Here is a 17,478-nt window from a genome sequence, read left to right on the forward strand (position 1 = left end):
ATAACTCATTTTATAGTCTTTATTGTTCCAGCAATGACGCTAGACACTGTAAAATACTACCATTGAAATAAAGCAACAGCCTACAGCAGGCAAATTGGCTCAGTGGGTAAAAGGTGCTTGCTACTCTGAGCTCAACAATCTGAGCTGAAACCTTGAGACCCATTGGTGGAAGGAGAAAGTCCTTCAAGTTGTCCCCCAGATCGTCACATGCCCACAGGATACCATGACATGTGTGTACCCACACACGTAAAAGAAGACTTGATTTTATTAATTTCTACCCAATACCACTGTTGAAATCATACTTGTTTTATAACTATACAAAAATGAATGATTAAACGTTGGGTTTTAAACTGTTACTGAAAACAATAGGTTCAATTTGCGACAGTGAAACTTTATGGAGACTAAAGGCAGAAATTATAGACATTTAGATTTTTTTTTTATTGCAGGGGGAAAAAAAAAACCCAAAACCCACAGCAACAGCTAAAATTCACACAATGCCCAGTCATGTCTGCATTCACTCCACAGGAGGATGTTGTCTCCATCTAACAGTTGAGGAAATTGGGCGTGGGGAGGTTAGGTCATTTGTCTAGGCTCATATAAGAATCAGTCAAGATCCAAATGGAGGCAGGCCATCTAGTCACTGGTCTCCTGTCTTAGCAGACTGCAGTAATGCAGGCACAGGAAAAGCTCAAGCTGCTTTCTTATTCGAGACTCTGCTGGGATGGACTGGACGTATCAGGTAGGAAAAAGTACAGCAATAGCCACTTAGCTGGAGCTTTTATTTCCGAAATTAGCATTCAGTGTACTTTAAAGTGGTTAAAAGAATTACTTATGGATTACTGTAATAAATACTTCTCAAAAATAGTTACTCTGTAAATACATATTCAGACTTCAATGAAGAACCCCTCACCACAAACAAGTGATCTGTATCAAAATCTTATGTCACAAGGAAGCTGAGCACCTCCCCATTACAATTTTCATTCAAATATTTCCCAAGGTCAACCAAGTTTGCTTTGTTCATGCTTAACCTGAGAGGGAACGTAGGAAGCCAACAGTTTTAGAAGAAAAACCAATCCTAATCTTAGCATAAGCCACAAAGAGGCTTTTCTGACAGCTGTCAAAGCTGTGATGAGAAAGCAAGCATACTTTCAATTAGACACTGAGAAAAAATTATCAAAATAAAACAAAACCAAAAACCAAAAACTAAATCCTGTCCAACTGCATATATACTATACATCTGAAAGCAAATGAATCTTGAGCTTTGGAGTACATCATACTGAGCATAGCGGGTAGGTTTTTGTTGTTGTTGTTTGTTTGTTTCAGAGACAGGTCCTTGTCTGGCTTGGAACTCACTTTGTAGACCTGGCTGGCCTTGAATTTAGAGATCTGCTTGCCTCTGCCTCCCAAATGATGGAACTAAAGGTGTGCGCCACCACCAACCTCCTTGTTCTAAAGACTTCATAGTAAAACACAGACACTCTGGACTGTCCTGATAATGAGCAGTCAACCTCAAGGACATTAAGAGCACAGAAGAAACATCCGTGTCTTCGTTAACCCCACATATGGTGGTCCCTTGTTCCACATCTCTGATGTCTTTCACTGGCTCACCACAATCAATGTTGTCCTAGGAATACAAAATGACTGCAGGTGACTTTTATCTCTCTGACCTCTATACAAAAACTTGTCACTCATGATGTCATTGAAATATTCTGCAGGACTCCACAATATGAAGACACACAAATTTGCTAAATTTTACTTATCCGATACATAAAACAATACTTGAAATCTTCTAAAACATATTTGTTCACACATTCATCAAAGCAGTTTTAAAGTATGAATGCATAACGGATGAAAATATATGTGCTTATTTGGAAGACATCTATTGCATTTATTTTCTAAAAGAAAAAGCATGCCTGAAGGGTCGCATTACTGCACATTTTAAACATGGTGACAGGCTATCTTCTAAACCTCAAGGAGTTCTGATGATGCAAACTGTAATGACTATCTGCTCCTATTAAACAAGCAAGACGTCCGTGAGCGGAGACACCACAAGCGGTTACTTCATTTCTTTCTGTTGCTTCCAGTTGCTAGCATAGTTGCAACTCGCATAAATATATTTAATGTATCCATGTAGATTGTCAACATCCTAGAAAAAATATTACAGATAGATATGATTCTAAGAATAATGACAATATAGTTCTTAGTACAATAACAATCGTTATTCCTATTGTTAGTTATTAATGGAAATTAAAAATACAATGTTTAAGGTTAGTTAAAGTCCTAAACTAGATAACATTCAGATTTCCTTCTTGTAGAACCAATCACCTTTTAGATATGGACACAATTTTTAAAGGACTATCTGTTCTCTGACATCCTGCTGTGACTATCAAACCTGGGTGTCAGACAATGGAATAACCAAAAAAGTTCAAAGAAACACACCTTTAAAAAACTTGCAAACACAGTCTGGCATTTTCAAACAGGATAAATATACCCACTTTACCCCCTTTAAGAAAGCTGCTACAAAACTACAAGTGTTATATTAACATTTAAAAAAGCTATTACATTATTTTTAGGTAAAGGACAACGTTACTAAAAATGTGAGAGACACTCTGAAACTCTAGGCAGAATCCAAGAAAAAAGAAAGAACACTATTTTATATTATTGAATGTCAACATGAGTTGAGTCCGTCTAAAACAAGCACAAGGAGAAGTGTCTTCAGGGCTGTTTTCCTTCCTTACACATTCCAGTTAATTATGTGCATTCCAACAGGTAGGACACGTAACTGATCCCTAAATGCTCTACTCAGCTGCGTTGTAATCAGTTTTCTACTATACACTCCAACAGAAGTAGCAAGATTTGACCTGCTGGACGAATACCCAGTACTAGTCCTATTTGCTTATTTGGAAGTATGGTATTCAAAGATATAATTACAATGTAATTTGGAATGACATTATACTAGAATAGGATACGTCTGGTGGCCTTATTAAAAGACAGATATACAACACAGGGAGTGTCAGGAGCCATAATGGGACAAGCTAATAACTAGCAGGTGATCATCCTGAAGTGGCCTGCCTTGGATTATTATATAATCTGCGACTGGTGAGCTCTCATTAAGTGAGGCTGTGTGAGACTCATTTCAGGAAAGATTCCTGCTATTAATATGCTTTTCCTGTTATTATTAAACACATATAACTGTCACTTAGTAGCACATTCCTTTGGAGGTCTCTGCAGATCCACAGAGATGTGCTGTCTTGTAGTGATGTTATATAGACAAATAGATGACTTAAGTCTTAATGATGATCCTATAAGAATTCCTAAAATTACATCTGTGATTATTAAGCTTTTTTATAATGGGACTTATATTAGGTCCTTTTCTGATAATCAAAGCTGCAATGAGAACTCTGCCAGTCTCTCAAGTGTCACCAGTTAACTGCTCTTAGATGGTAACCAGACTTTCTCCTACTCAGAGCACATTCGAAGAGGTTGTAAAACAATTAACCAAAGGTCATAAAAAGGGAAATAATGGTTTACTATAGGTGCTAGGACAGAAGATAAAATATTGACTGGGTTTATCTATGCCAAACTTCTCTTAACTTAGTTATGGTTTTAAACCTTCGGTGAACCTGTGGAGCTAAGACAAGTGATGGGTAACTAGCTAGGTAATCACTCCCAATGGATACGCATGTAAATATTCTCTGCTGTAAACTTCTCTTTCAATTTATGATTTGATTTTCTGTGTGAATTTTTGATGAACATTTTAACACGTGATCATGTATTCTGAATGATGTTTAAGAGCTGAGGACAAAGAGAAGAGTCAGAACTGAGGGACTGGGGTGAGAGGAACGGAGGTGAGAAGAACTGAGCTGAGTGAGCAACTGAGCTGAGGAGAAGTTTTTAAGACAGAACACTTTTTACATGAGAAGGAGAATGCAGAGTAGAGTAACTTAGAAATTATAGGTAACATAAAATACTAAGAGAGCAATGTGCAGAATGCAGAAAGAGAAAAAAGATGATGTTGCAGAGAGAAGCAGGCAGGCTTGTCCTTAACCATAAGGCAGGTTTAGTCTTATTAAAAAGAAACAAAGCTTTTTTCTTACAAGCATGGGTTTGATTCATTTAGCATTAAAAAGGTAGAAGCCTTTTCTTTCTCTATGTAATAAAGATTGGAGCGCATTTTTCATCCAGAATGAGTGAGTTCTTTCTGCACCAGTGCTCGGTCTTTTGCTCCATGTGTCTGTGGCAGTATGTAATTGTGAGAATGTATACGTGTGTGTGTGTGTGTGTGTGTGCAATTGTGAGAATGCATGCAAGCTGGGCCCAGCTGGGTTTGAATGAAAATTAATAAATGAGCATGAATGAAGCTGAATATGAATTTATGTGACAATATGCACATTTGTTTATGTAAAAGTTTTTCCTTCTGCGAGTGTTACTCTCTTCTCCTGGTTCAATAGAAGTTTATTGCTCCAAACTTCCCCCTAGCCTGACAAGCAAGAGACATCTGGGCAATAGGGAAAAGGCTCCAGCAATTAATCCTTTACTTAATCTCCTGCTGTTTTAGGATGGGGTGCTAAGTGCCAGAGACTGCAGTTTCTGGCCTTAGAAGAACACAGAAAGGCAGGTCAGCTACAATGGCATAGTAACTTAGACTTAGATAAGTAAGCTTTTTATTATACAGCAACCTTAAATTTCTTGTAAGACAAAGTCTTACCCTCCGCCTACGCTCTTCCCCCTCTGCAGCCTCAAGAAGAACTGACAAGAAAGAAGAAACCCCTATACTGGGGCTGGCCCCTGGCAAGGAAGAATGGCAGATGGAGGTCGAGGTGGCTATCTACTAGCCAAGGATCACCAGCAGTCATAAGCAGCTGAAAGACAGAGGACGGATTCTCTCTCAGAGCCTTCAGAGCTCCCCATCCTGCCTAATCCTCTAGCCTCAGAAACTGAAGAGAATAAATTCTAAGCCACCTGTCTTATGCTACTGTGTTATGGTGGTACCCTGTGAAACTAATACACACAAAGCAAAACACCATGGAACACAGTAGTAACAATAAGGACTACTTACGAATTGATGGGATCATACTTTTGAGCTCCATACATGGGTGTTATTTCTGCACGTTTGATGACTTTCTGAGTATCATGCAGAAGGAACATGCTGAAAAGAACTAATCCACCATACATTGCCACTGAGTACAGAGTGGCACCAGCCACAGAGGTAGGGGGAAGAAACATAGACCCTGAAACAAGAAAAAAATTACATGTATATGTGTGTGTGTGTGTCTATATATACACACATACATACATACATACATATATATATTTTATAAAAAAGGAATCTCCTGGGCTGGAGAGATGGCTCAGCGGTTAAGAGCACTGACTGCTCTTCCAGAGGTCCTGAGTTCAATTCCCAGCAACCATATGGTGGCTCACAACAATCTGCAATGGGACCCGATGTCTTCTTCTGGTGTGTCTGAAGACAGCTACAGTGTGCTATTCTACATAAAATAAATAAATCTTAAAAAAAAAAATCTCCTACAACTGGATTTATAGTTTCCATTATTTAAGGCTACCTTTGTATTTCTTGACATTTGAGTATGTACTTATACATTTTATGTGTAGTCATTTCTCCAATGGGTTACTTGTGAACATTAGAGCAATTTCCAAGTCAGCTTGATCATTTCCGAGTAATTTAATAAAAAGGATAGTTAACTATAAGCCAAGATTTTATGATGCATTGAAATAATCAAACCCCCATCAAATCTTTAAATAGCTTTAGAAACTAAATCTTAATGCTTCAGAGTACCTGAACCCTTTAAAGCACAGCAGCTTACCCAGAGAAGACGCAAAGACAAGACCCAGGCCCACTCCCAGGGGTGCTCCCATGTTCAGAAACTTCTCACTAGGTGCACACATGGCCACAGTAGACAGGCCTCCCACAATACCGGCGGTGTACCACGCGGCTCTCAGGAGAAGAGGCCCCCCTAAGATCGTCAGAGGAGCCACAACTGCACCCATCACACCTGAGGAGACAACAAGGTCTTATTGAATATCTACTAAATGATTATCAAGGAGAAGATCTCACTGTGAAGGTGATCCTTATGCTAAGCAATGTAAACACAACAAATTTTACATTTAGGTAGTTCTATATTACCATCTAAATTATACAATCAATATATATGACTATACAAACTCTCTACCACATCAATACTGGGTCACAATTCAAACAGAAGCCTGCATTTTTAGTAAGTTTGTAAAAGTTACTAAAGGCCACTCACTATTTTGATCTTAGACCACTACTGGATTTCACAATTCTTAAGACAGAACTCACACAAAGCAGACAGCTGAAGGTCAGACCTACTGCTGCTCAAAGGGAAGAACTGAAAGGGAAGTGTGTGGTGGAACTGAAATGTAGACAGGCAGACACTGAATTTGCCTCACCCAATAAGGAACACAGCTCTTTTCAACCTTTAAGAAGAAAGCTCAGTTGTCAGGATTTACAGAAATCTTCCTTACGAATTACAGGGTAGGCAGGCCTAGTGGTACCTGCCTTTAATCACAGCACTAGGAAAGCAGAAGCAGGCGGATCTCTTTGAGTTGGAGGCCAGTCTGTTCTACACAGTGAGCTCCAGGACAGCCAGAGCTACATAGTGAGACCCTGGTCTTGAAAAAAACAAAACAGCAAAATATTACAGTGGCATATTATTTCCAATTACCAAACATCAACAAAATCTCCCCAACTGGAAAATCCTACATTACAAAATTATTTCAACAGAGGAATAATGTAAAGTTGCTCCTTTAGTCTTCATGATGCCAGGAATCAGGCGATAAGTGTGTGCAGCAAGCCTAATAGCACTGAGCTACATACCCTGCACCTGTCTTTTGAGGGAGGGTACAGTGTTACTAGGCTGTCTTTAATTTCCCTGACTCAGCCTTGTGAGTAGCTATAACTAGAGGCCTATACTACCAGACCTGGCTCTTGTTTTAAGTTACTGTTGTAAAAGCATTTGTGCATAGAGTATATGGAGAAATCCATGTCATGCTGTGGAGGTCAGAGGACAACGCTGTAGGGCTACTTCTCTTCTATCTTTATGTGGGAACCCCACCAGGGATTGGACACAGGTTGCCAGGCTTGCGCAGCAAATGCCTTTATCTGCTGAGCTACCTTGCTGGCATCTCAACTCTTTTCTTATACATAGTTTATCTCACAGCATAACCTCAGAGCTATCTTCATACCAACCTTCAATACCAATACTTTTAAAGCGAAGGCCTGGCAATAATGTACCTGCAGTGACTGTATGAAATTGTGTTTTCCAAAAATGAGGTTTAGTAAGTCATTTAAAACTGAAGAGCTACTCAAAAAGGCCACTATTTAAAAGTCTGCTGTGTTAAGAGACTAACACAGGAAGGTAGGAAGATGCAGGGCAGTCTGGCATACCTCAAAAACTGAAAAGGAAACTAAGTCAAACAAATAACAGGAAAGTGAATAATATACAAGACAATTTAATAAGAATTTAACAGAACATACCAGAATGCAGCATCCACGCCAGATGCTTTGGGCCTGGGCTCTGCTCATATGATATTGAGTGTACAAGCATTCCAGCTCCAATCATGGCTGCAAAGGTTGCACCAATTGTCTGCAAGACACACATAAGAGAAACAGATCCTTAAATGAGAGGACCACACATTCAAGTACAGGTAATCACTTTGAAGAATACTAAACTGAGTCCTGGAGTTTATCCAGCACACTTTGGTTTCTGTTTCTAGTTCCTTTCAGCATTGACTACATTAGCAAGAGCGCCCTCTACTGCCACAGACACATCATTTCCAACCTGACAGGAAAATAAAACAGCTGGGTTTTATGGAAGACAAAAACCAAAACAAACTGATGCTGAAAAACATAAAGGATTCTACCTCACTGTTTTCTAATGGAGAAACAATGACTAAAAACTGCTTCCCACACTGTTTGTTCATAGAAATTCCTAGTTGTATATCTCAATTGTATATTTTTCTTTCAAGATCCTAGTATTTTGCTTTTTATCTTTCTACATCCTACATTAGTGATACTGAATGGGTAGGATTGGAAAAATACTCCCAAACCTCACACTTCCTTAACTGTATCCACTGTGCTTCTAGGAATTCACTGTGGGGCTAGAGAGATGGCTCAGTGCTTAAGAGTACTGACAGAGTACATCAGCCAGGAGGGCTCAGTGCCAGGTGGGGACTGAGAGATGCAGGGAGAACCTGGTGGTGGTCTGGTCCATTTTGATATGTTAAATAGGCACCTCAGCCATTTGTTCCAGGATTGAGACCTAACATCTTCAAGTGCCATTAGGATGGGACAGATCTGTCACTATTTCGGAAAGTGCCTACCCGAAAAGCTCCTGCGATAAGTCATTCGGTCAGGTAGTAAGGAAGGCTATGAATGTGTCTCTGCGCATTTATGATATGTACATACGTGTTAATGGCTTACATGTGGAGGTGAGAGCACAGCTTTATGGAACTGGTTCTCTCTTTCCTGCTGTAGATTCTGAGGATGAACACAAGACCTCAGGTTTGCATTTGGAGCTCAGTCAGAAATTTATCTGCTGACCTATCTCACTGCTCTGCCAAGATGTTTTTTGTTTGTTGGTTTGATTTATTTTTGTTTGTTTTTTGTTTATTTGGTTGGTTGGTTTTTGAGAACAAGGTCTTCTATCAACCCTCACTGTCAAAGAACTCAGTTTGTAGCAAGGCTGGCAGTAGTTTTCTTGAGACAAGTTCCTAGATATCCTAGAACATAGTATGTAGATCACAAAGACCTTGAATTCAGAGATCCATCTGCCTTTGTCTCCCAACTCCTAGAATTAAAAGTGTGCCCCATAATGAATTCTCTTTTAAAAAAATATTATTTACTTATTTTTATTTATGAGTACACTATAGCTGTCTTCAGACACACACCAGTAGAGTGTATCGGATCTCATTACAAATGGTTGTGAGCCATCATGTGGTTGTTGGGAATAGAACTCAGGACCTTCAGAAGAGCAGTCAGTGCTCTTATCTCCTGAGCTATCTCGCCAGCACCCCATGATTCTTGTCTTAAGAGTTCAAGGCACAGGAAATATGATTCCAAACTCATAGTTCTGGGTTCCCAACTACAGGAAACAAGTGTTTGATTTCCATCTCTTGCCTTGCTCAGTCTCACAATCACTGTAGCACACATTAGACTGACTGTTCTGATCAGTCATTTTGACACTCAGAGGCATGGCACAGCTGGTGCACCTGCTTATGAGTTTCTCTCTCACATTCGTTTTTAACTCAACAGAACCACATTTTCCCCAGCCACCCCACTCTCTACAAGTGCTCTCTGTTTATGTACTTCGCCTCAGCTAGGAAATAAAGATACCCTTTCTAACCACATCCTCTCACCCTTTAGACCTCACAAGCCTTGGCATTTCCCTCAAATGGACTATAAAGCACTTTTCCCATTCGGTCTTCCTAGCTCTTCTCCTTTGCTCAGCTGCTTGGTCAGCCTGGACTGACTCTGTCCTCTTTTGCAATCAAACATGTTAGCCAGCATCAACCCTGAAGAACCAAGTCTCCTCCACAGAACTGCCCTGATGCTCCAAGGCAGAGTTTTTCAAGCTGACTTTCTACTTAATTTCCAAAGGTCTATTTCTTACTGCACATACTACACAGTGCACTCTGGATCTCCACCACAGAGCAGCACAACCCGTATCTGAAATCATACAATGCTAGCTAGTGGTAAAGAGCTGGCCTAGAATGCTCAGTCAGTCATCTATTGGATGGAACACAGGGCCCCCAATGGAGGAGCTAGAGAAAGTTCCCAAGACGCTGAAGGGGTCTGCAACCATATAGGTGGAACAACAATATGAACTAACCAGTACCCCAGAGCTCGTGTCTCTAGCTGCATATTTAGCAGAAGATGGCCTAGTCGGCCATCATTGGAAAGAGGCCCATTGGTCTTGCAAACTTTATCTGCCTCAGTACAGGGGAACGCCAGGGCCAAGAAGTGGGAGTGGGTGGGTAGGAGAGCAGGGGAGGGGGAGGGTATAGGGGACTTTCGGGATAGCATTTGAAATATAAATAAAGAAAATAATAATGATAATGATAAAAGAGCTGCCCTAGAATGCGCTGAGCTACATAGGTTCAGTTTTTGATAGAGGGAAGAAAAATATATTGCTAAATATATCGTGAGAAAAGGAGAGGCCATTAAATGGAAGAACACTGCACCATTTTTAAGTACGTGTTTTAATAGGATTACGAGTTGGAAACTGAACTTAGAGGCACTCTTCCTAGTTAGCAGCAGATAGAAAACAACTTCTATTTTGTACCCACTTGCTGAAAAGTAAAGTAAATGCAAATTCACCTTGCAGATCAGAGCGAAATTCCTGTCCCCAAAGCCCAAGCTTTCTGCACTGTTACAAGAAATTAATATAGTGCTGCTGAAATATACTGACCCTACTTAAGAAATCTATTGATCTTCATACAAAAAAGCAACAAAAGCAACCAAACATCCAGGATCACCTTCCCCACAAAGACAGCAAGTAGCTAACTTACCACCCAAGAGCCTGTCATCATGAAGTTCATGAGAGCAGGTGTTCTGGCTACTGCCAAGGCAGACAAAGCTGTTAAACCAATACTTCCTGCTAAGTACATGTAAGTAGAATGAATTCTATCCTTTACATACTGAGGCCAAATTCTGCAAGAAATGTGACAAAGTTAGTTCACAGAAGTATGGGTATAAGTTCTGATTAAATCATTCATTAGATACAAAAGGCTCTGGGATAAATCACTTTAATGGTTTCAACCTTATTTACGATGGCAATAGTAATTAATGGTGGTGGTAGTGATGATAATGATGATGATGATGGGCATCTCTATGTAGTCCTGCCTGGACTCTACCGCCCAAGTGCTGGGATTAAAGGCATGCACTATCATGCTCGTCTATGATGGAAATAATTATGGACATCTTAGAGCTGTCATAAACCATACATTACATATAAAAACACATAAAACTGGGGGCTAGAGAGATGGCTCTGCAGTTAAGAGCCCTGGCTGCTCTTCCAGAGGTCCTGAGTTCAATTCCCAGCAACCACATGGCGGCTAATAACCATCTGTAATGGGATCAATGCCCTCTTCTGGCACATGGGTGTATATGAGATAGAGTACTAATAAAATAAAAATTAAAAAAAACCCAAAACACATAAAAACCAATAGACATAAAAAAACCAATACATTTTCTTCTTGTCTGAATATATAACCTTGGTAAAAGATTCTTATTTAGGCTTAAATAAATCTATGACTAATGAACAAGAGACTCTATACATTCTTGCATATTTACAAATGAAAACCAGACAATGCATTCCAAAAGTGACTAGAGACTGAATGGGAAGGAAACAGGAGCGTTTATTTAAAGGAAGGGTTTTGGTTGTTTGGGAACATTTACTTACACAGCCTTTTCGATAGCTCCAATCTCATTAGACATTCCCAAGCCATAGTAGCACAGCGCTCCAAGACCAACTGCTGCTCCTCCAGCAACAAACCACCTTCCCATTTGATCAACTGCAATAAACACAGGCTAGAATCAGCACAATTCAAGTAAACTAAAGTGCTGGGGTAATGATTCAAAATAGTCAGGAGGGGAACAAATTATAACTATTTCTTCATGGTCGTCACCTTGGGGATACAGATAGTAGTCAACCTGAGGAGACCAGAAGAACACTTCCGAAATAAATGTACAACAGTCACTACAAAGAACAGAGGGGCAGTTTGATAAAGAGGCCCACACAATTGTTAAAGCACTTGGGAGACTCAGCAAAAGATCATGAGTTTCAGCCTGGCAACTGGATTTACACAGCAAGATCATATCTCGGATGAATAAATACTCAACAAACAGTAAAGAAAAGGAAAAAAGAGAGAGAGAAATGGCATCAATCATTCCATATTGTGCCCAAGGTATTAACCCAGGTGAAGCTTTATGTGACTCTAGAGAACCAACAAACAAAAATGCTACTGGTTATGTACCAACAAAGGGGCAGAGATTCTTGCTTTAAAATATTGAAAATGAGCTGGGTAGTGGTGGCGCATGCCTTTAATCCCAGCACTTGGGAGGCAGAGGCAGGCAGATTTCTAAGTTCGAAGCCAGCCTGGTCCACAGAGTGAGTTCCAGGACAGCCAGGGCTGCACAGAGAAACCCTGGTCTCGGAATATAAAAAAAAAAAAAAAAATTGAAAATGTATCAACTCTACTGAGGCAGGTGCTCATGAAGACCACACCTATTAATAAGGCTCTCCTCAATATATAATACAGTGACACTTCCAAAACTATTAAGTCCAATGCTTCTGTTTTAATAGTTTAGGCAAGACTAGCAACCTGGCAGTCTTCAAAGTTTCAGTCTTCAAAGTTAAAATCCAAACTACGAATCAAAATGGCTTCCTTAAGGTAATGCCCTCCAAGGGGCTGCAGATATGGCTCTGCAGTTAAGAGCCCTTTGCAACTCTTTCAGTTCCGTTCCCAGCGTTCACTTCAGGTGGCATGCAATCACCGATAACCCTAGTCCCAGGTGAGTAGATACCTTCTCTAGCCTCTGTCGGCATCAGCACACACCTGGCACAGTCACAGAGACATACACATGACTAAATAGAAATTGACATTCACAAACATGTGCTTGAATGAAGATTCTAAATAACTTGAAATAAAGTTCCTAAACAGGTTCTACCATTTTAGATAATAGGATGATAATAAATTTGGTTTTTCTAAAACCAGTAAATGTTAATATAACCAGGAACCATGAAACCCAATGCAAAGCACCAATCTCTTTTGGGTTATCGGATCCCCAAAAATAGAAGTATGGCTTTTCTTGCAGAAAATACATATATACATGTTTGAATGTATTTTCAGGAAGCTGTTTGTGGACTAAACACATGCACAGGCTTCACATTAAATACTTAACTTCCACCTACTTTTAAAGATTTTTTCCATTGATGGTTCCAAGGCTGCCTCTTTCAGTTCTTGTCCAGTTTTCCCACGGTGAGTCCTAATTCTTGTCTTGGTAGCATATTCCTGACATAGACAAAAAAGACATATCACTCAGAGCAACAATAAAACATAGGATCTTTTTAAACTAATGTAGTATGGGCATAAAAGTTATCTAATATATTAGATATGGGAAAGATGCAGGACCCCTCTTAAAGCATTTGTGATAAGGAGGGACTGGAATGATGTGAAGTGGCAAGGATAAAGCTCACTGGAAACTTTACTGTTGCTTTAGAAAATCACTGTTACAGTAAGTAACTAAAGAGCAAGCTACTCCCAAGCAGTGAAACCCACAGAACAGCCCATTAATCAACCACCACTACCACCAAATTCTAAAACAGAAAACCTGGATGGGGTGGAAACCCATACTGGAAAAGCATTCTTTACCCTGCTGGGTGTTAAGAGCCATTGGTTCTTTGTGATGGAATTCTTCACAAGTGGAGAGGCCTTGGTGATGAAAGTGGGCTGGAAAACCCTGGAAGGTAGTGTCCGGAGACACACAAGCCTTGCAGCCAACATGGTGGGCGATACACCGGTTTACTAAGCAGATCTGAAATGCTAGTTAGGAAGGTAGAGGGGGGAAAATTAAGTTAATTAAGAAGGAAACATAGCAGTCAAAATCAGAAGAAACTAAATTTTAATAGAAAAAAAAATCTGAACAGTGGCCTCATTAATTTCCTTCTGACTCAAGAAATCTAGTTTAGAATGGGCAGCCGATGATATAAATCCAAGTTTGACCAGATATATGTAATACAGAATCAATGTTTTTTGTTTTGTTTTTTCGAGACAGGATTTCTCTGTATAGCCCTGGCTGTCCTGGAACTCACTTTGTAGACCAGGCTGTCCTCGAACTCAGAAATGCACCTGCCTCTGACTCCCAAGTGCTGGGATGAAAGGCGTGCACCACCATTGTGTTGACACAATCACAGATTTTACAAACGTAGCTTTGCCTGATATTTACACCATCATTCAATGAGTAAAAGTAAAACAATCTGTGTAAAGTTTCAGCACAAGAAAACACCATCCAGAGAAAAGATGAATAAACCACTCGAGATTAAAAACCATGAACAAAAGCCAGGCATGCAAATGTCTACCGAGTAGGTCAGATATTACTTCCCTTTAAGATACGACAGATACATTCAAATTAAATTATTCCACTACATAACATTCAATCAAAATAAACATAATTGTCCTGCTAGGTTTAGGTTTCCCTGTTAAAACTCCTTCCGGTATTCTTAATAGGGTAACCCCTGCCCAACATTCTAAAATTGAATTGTTTCAGTTCCAGTTAGGCTATACCGATAAATAGTTAAGTGCACGTCTTTCTGCAATGCTAAAGACACATTTCTGGTCAATGAATTTTAGGCAAGTGATTTGTATTTCCGCCTTCTCCCCATTTGTAAAATATTTAAATTGGGACTTTAAAATCGCCCATGATTTACCCTAAAACTCCAGGAATGTAACGAAGTTTTAGCTAGCACCTTTCCAAAGTTAAGAACTTCCGGAACTACGAAGTGCACACAGCTCTAGGCATCTGACCTTGCGGAAAAAACCCGGAGCCCTTTTGGTACTTTCATGCCATTACATCATCTCAACCTATGGCTTCAGCTTACTGACCCGAACAGAGCCTACCTAGTCTGAGTGGCCTTATGTCGTGGAACAGCCAAGAGGGTTATCTGCCATATATTTAAGTGCAGATTCTGGACCTCTGAAACCCGCTCCTGGGCTGGGTCTCTACGAACTATGGGCGACCCTTCCTAACGCTTCCTTGAGCTTGAGTGTTCGGATGCGCCTGGTCCTCCCCTCTCACCGCTAGCCCGCTGCCTCCGCGTCCACGCACCACCCCCACCGCACCCGATCCCCGACAGCTAGGGCGCCCGCGTGGGTGCCCGAGCGGCTGACTCAGCATCCCCCTGCCCAGGGAGATGAAGAGCGAGGACGAGCCCGGCCTTCCCGCCCCGCCCGTAGCAGCCAGCCCAGATCCCTCTGTGCCGACGCCCGTCACAAGGACTGGAATTCTTAGGCCTCACGAGGCAGTACCTCAGCTCCGGTCACCTCTACCACGGGGCTCCCTTCCGGGTCACCCAAACTGAGAGCGCGCGACCTCCCTCTGCCTGCTCCTCCGCAACTGCGCGACTCACTGCGTCACGCAATATCCGGACAAAAGGTAAATAGTGCAAGCAGCCAATCAAGAGCAGGCTTCTAGCGGAAGGGCGGGCTCAGTGGCGAAGGCGGGGCTTGGTTTGGAGACCGGACCAATAGAAGTTTGTGTTTCGAAAACGTCACAGTCAGCGTCCTTTCTGGGTCCAGGTAAGGAAGTGGACTCTGGCGTTTTAGCTTTGGGCAGCTGCATTGTGCGCACTCGCTGCCAATAGATGTGGGGGAAAAAAGGGAGGTGGACTGGTTGGCAGCGCACTCCTTAAGTCCCACCTTTTGGGGAGGCAGGTAGATCGCTGTGAGCTCAAGGCCAGCCTTGAATTACTTTTGTTATTGGATTTAGGTTTAACAATGAATTTTCACATTTAAATTGGATTCTGTTCTATTTAAGAGTCAGTCTTAAAACACGTTTTACGCCGAAAGTAATTAGTTTGGGTTAATCATCTAGTCGCGGTGGCTGGCACGAAATTAACCCTTAGAGGTATAATTTAGTCAGACTTTCGTTAACTGCTTAATTTTTATCACTGCTGGGGCTGCGGCTAGGCAGGGTGTCTTGAGCTATGTGAGAGGTACTTGACGCGCTCTCCTTTTAATTCATTATGCAAATGTTAAGGGATTTGATACTGGTTTAGTGAGTTCTGCATGTATTAATTTACTTTGAACTAATTATGAGGCCAGGACTAAACCTTTTGTATTTATGGAATGACAGAACCCACCTAAGCATTTTCACTACTTTGCTTTAGCTATTATGCTACATGAACTATGTATGAACATATCAATACACAAAATTAACTTGAGCATTTTAATAAAGTTTATGTTTTTATGACTTATGATCAATTTTTTTTATATGTACTGAAAACTAAGCCTTAACTTTAGGAACTTTTAGAAGTAAGATGGATAGTTAAACAATCATTGGTTGAGTTTCTTGTTTTGGGGGTTTAGCCAGAAAATAACGCCAATGGTCTACATAGTAGTGAGTTTCAGAATGGCCAGAGTAAGACAGACCTAGTCTGTGGCAGGGGCTGGGGGTGGGGCATAGTGTCAAAATTGAATAACACATTTTTTTCTAATTGCCATAAAAACATTCCTACCAAATGTGGCTTTTTTTTTTTTTTTTTTTTTTTTTTTTTAAATTAGAGCCAACCTGCTTCTTGAGTGTACTACTGATGGTGAGATCTAGAGGGGGTTATTTCTGAGTTTTTCTTTCCTTTCCATTCCTTTTCCTCTCTTTTCTTTTCTTCTTTTCTTTTCTCTTCTTTCTTTCTTTTTTCTTTCTTTCTTTTTCTTTTTTGCCTTTTGACCTTTCAATGACATTTTTGTTTCCAAGCCTCAGGGTCCACTTGAGTAACAGAATACATACAAACCACTCTTCTTGTCAAGGCTTTTTTTTTTTTTTTTTTTTTTTTTTTTGTGAAGGCTACTGAAATGCCTTAGTGGAAAATAATTTATTACAATAAGAGACATGTCTCTTTTATTTTGGGTTAGGAGCCTGGCCTTTAGTGCTTGAGCTATCTTTTCAGCCCAAGAGGTATTTCTTGGTATCCATGAAAGAGCACCGTCCTACAACTTTTGATAGAATCAAACCAAGAATACTTCCAGTGTTGCACAAAGGAATACACAAGCAAAGTGAAAGTAGATTGGTATAGCAATCTATTTTTGTTAAAAAATAAAAAATGTATGTGTGACGGTTTATATGTGTTTGTTCCAGGGAGTGGTACCACTAGGAGGTATAGCCTTGTTCGAATAGATGTGTCACCATGGGCATGGGCTTTGATACCCTAGTCCTAGCTGCCTGGAAGTCAATATTCTGCTGCTGCCTTTGGATGAAGATGTAGAACTCTCAGCTCCTCCTGCACCACGCCTGCCTGTATGGTGCCTTGCTCTCACTTTGATACTAATGGACTGAACCTCTGAACCTGTAAGCCAGCCCCAATTAAATGTTGCCCTTATAAAAGTTGTCTTGGTCATGGTGTCAGTTCACAGCAGTAAAACCCTAACTAAGTGTGCAACAACCTAAAGCAGGATAGCGAGCATATCTGACAGGAAGTTCACTTGCTTTTTACTCACACCAGGATGACTCTCTCTGTTCCCCATTGACTGGGGAGCCACCTCACAACCTTTATGATTAACTAGTTTTAAAAGAATTTGTGCAAAGAAATGGAGAAAAATGAGAAGGTAACAGCCTTTTAGTTTACCCAAATTCTTGATTACTTCAGGGCTTTTGCATAAACAACAGTTTTATCCAGTGGTGTGATGGTGAGGCATTAAAACATTTGCCTAAAGGTATTACAA

General features: G+C 40.5%; 1 protein-coding gene and 1 long non-coding RNA gene across 5 annotated transcripts; one reads left to right on the top strand and one right to left on the bottom strand.

Annotated features, from left to right (window-relative positions):
- Positions 1 to 414: 414 nt before the first annotated feature.
- Positions 415 to 15,183, bottom strand: Ghitm (growth hormone inducible transmembrane protein). Of its 2 annotated transcripts, none has more exons than XM_021182179.3 (9): positions 15,070 to 15,183; positions 13,417 to 13,587; positions 12,957 to 13,056; positions 11,445 to 11,556; positions 10,552 to 10,693; positions 7,520 to 7,628; positions 5,826 to 6,014; positions 5,060 to 5,231; positions 415 to 2,146 (listed from the first exon to the last, which is right to left on the bottom strand). In XM_021182179.3, exons 2-9 carry the CDS (start codon positions 13,546 to 13,548, stop codon positions 2,062 to 2,064), a joined length of 1,041 nt encoding a protein of 346 aa, XP_021037838.1. In that variant the 5' UTR covers positions 13,549 to 13,587; positions 15,070 to 15,183; the 3' UTR covers positions 415 to 2,061. The 2 variants fall into 2 exon arrangements, with proteins under 2 accessions (XP_021037838.1, XP_021037839.1); XM_021182180.3 differs by lacking the exon at positions 15,070 to 15,183 and adding an exon at positions 14,662 to 14,831.
- Positions 15,184 to 15,257: 74 nt separating this feature from the next.
- LOC147001671 (uncharacterized) lies at positions 15,258 to 17,140 on the top strand. 3 transcript variants are annotated; one of them, XR_015044725.1, is made up of 2 exons: positions 15,258 to 15,339; positions 16,895 to 17,140. It is a non-coding gene; the product is annotated as an uncharacterized LOC147001671 (long non-coding RNA). The 3 variants fall into 3 exon arrangements; XR_015044726.1 differs by lacking the exon at positions 15,258 to 15,339 and adding an exon at positions 15,356 to 15,667; XR_015044724.1 differs by lacking the exon at positions 15,258 to 15,339 and adding an exon at positions 15,366 to 15,474.
- Positions 17,141 to 17,478: the final 338 nt, after the last annotated feature.

The sequence above is a fragment of the Mus caroli genome, unplaced genomic scaffold (genome assembly GCF_978045245.1).
Source record: "Mus caroli unplaced genomic scaffold, Mus_caroli_1 scaffold_12, whole genome shotgun sequence".
NCBI classification, from domain to species: Eukaryota; Metazoa; Chordata; class Mammalia; order Rodentia; family Muridae; genus Mus; species Mus caroli.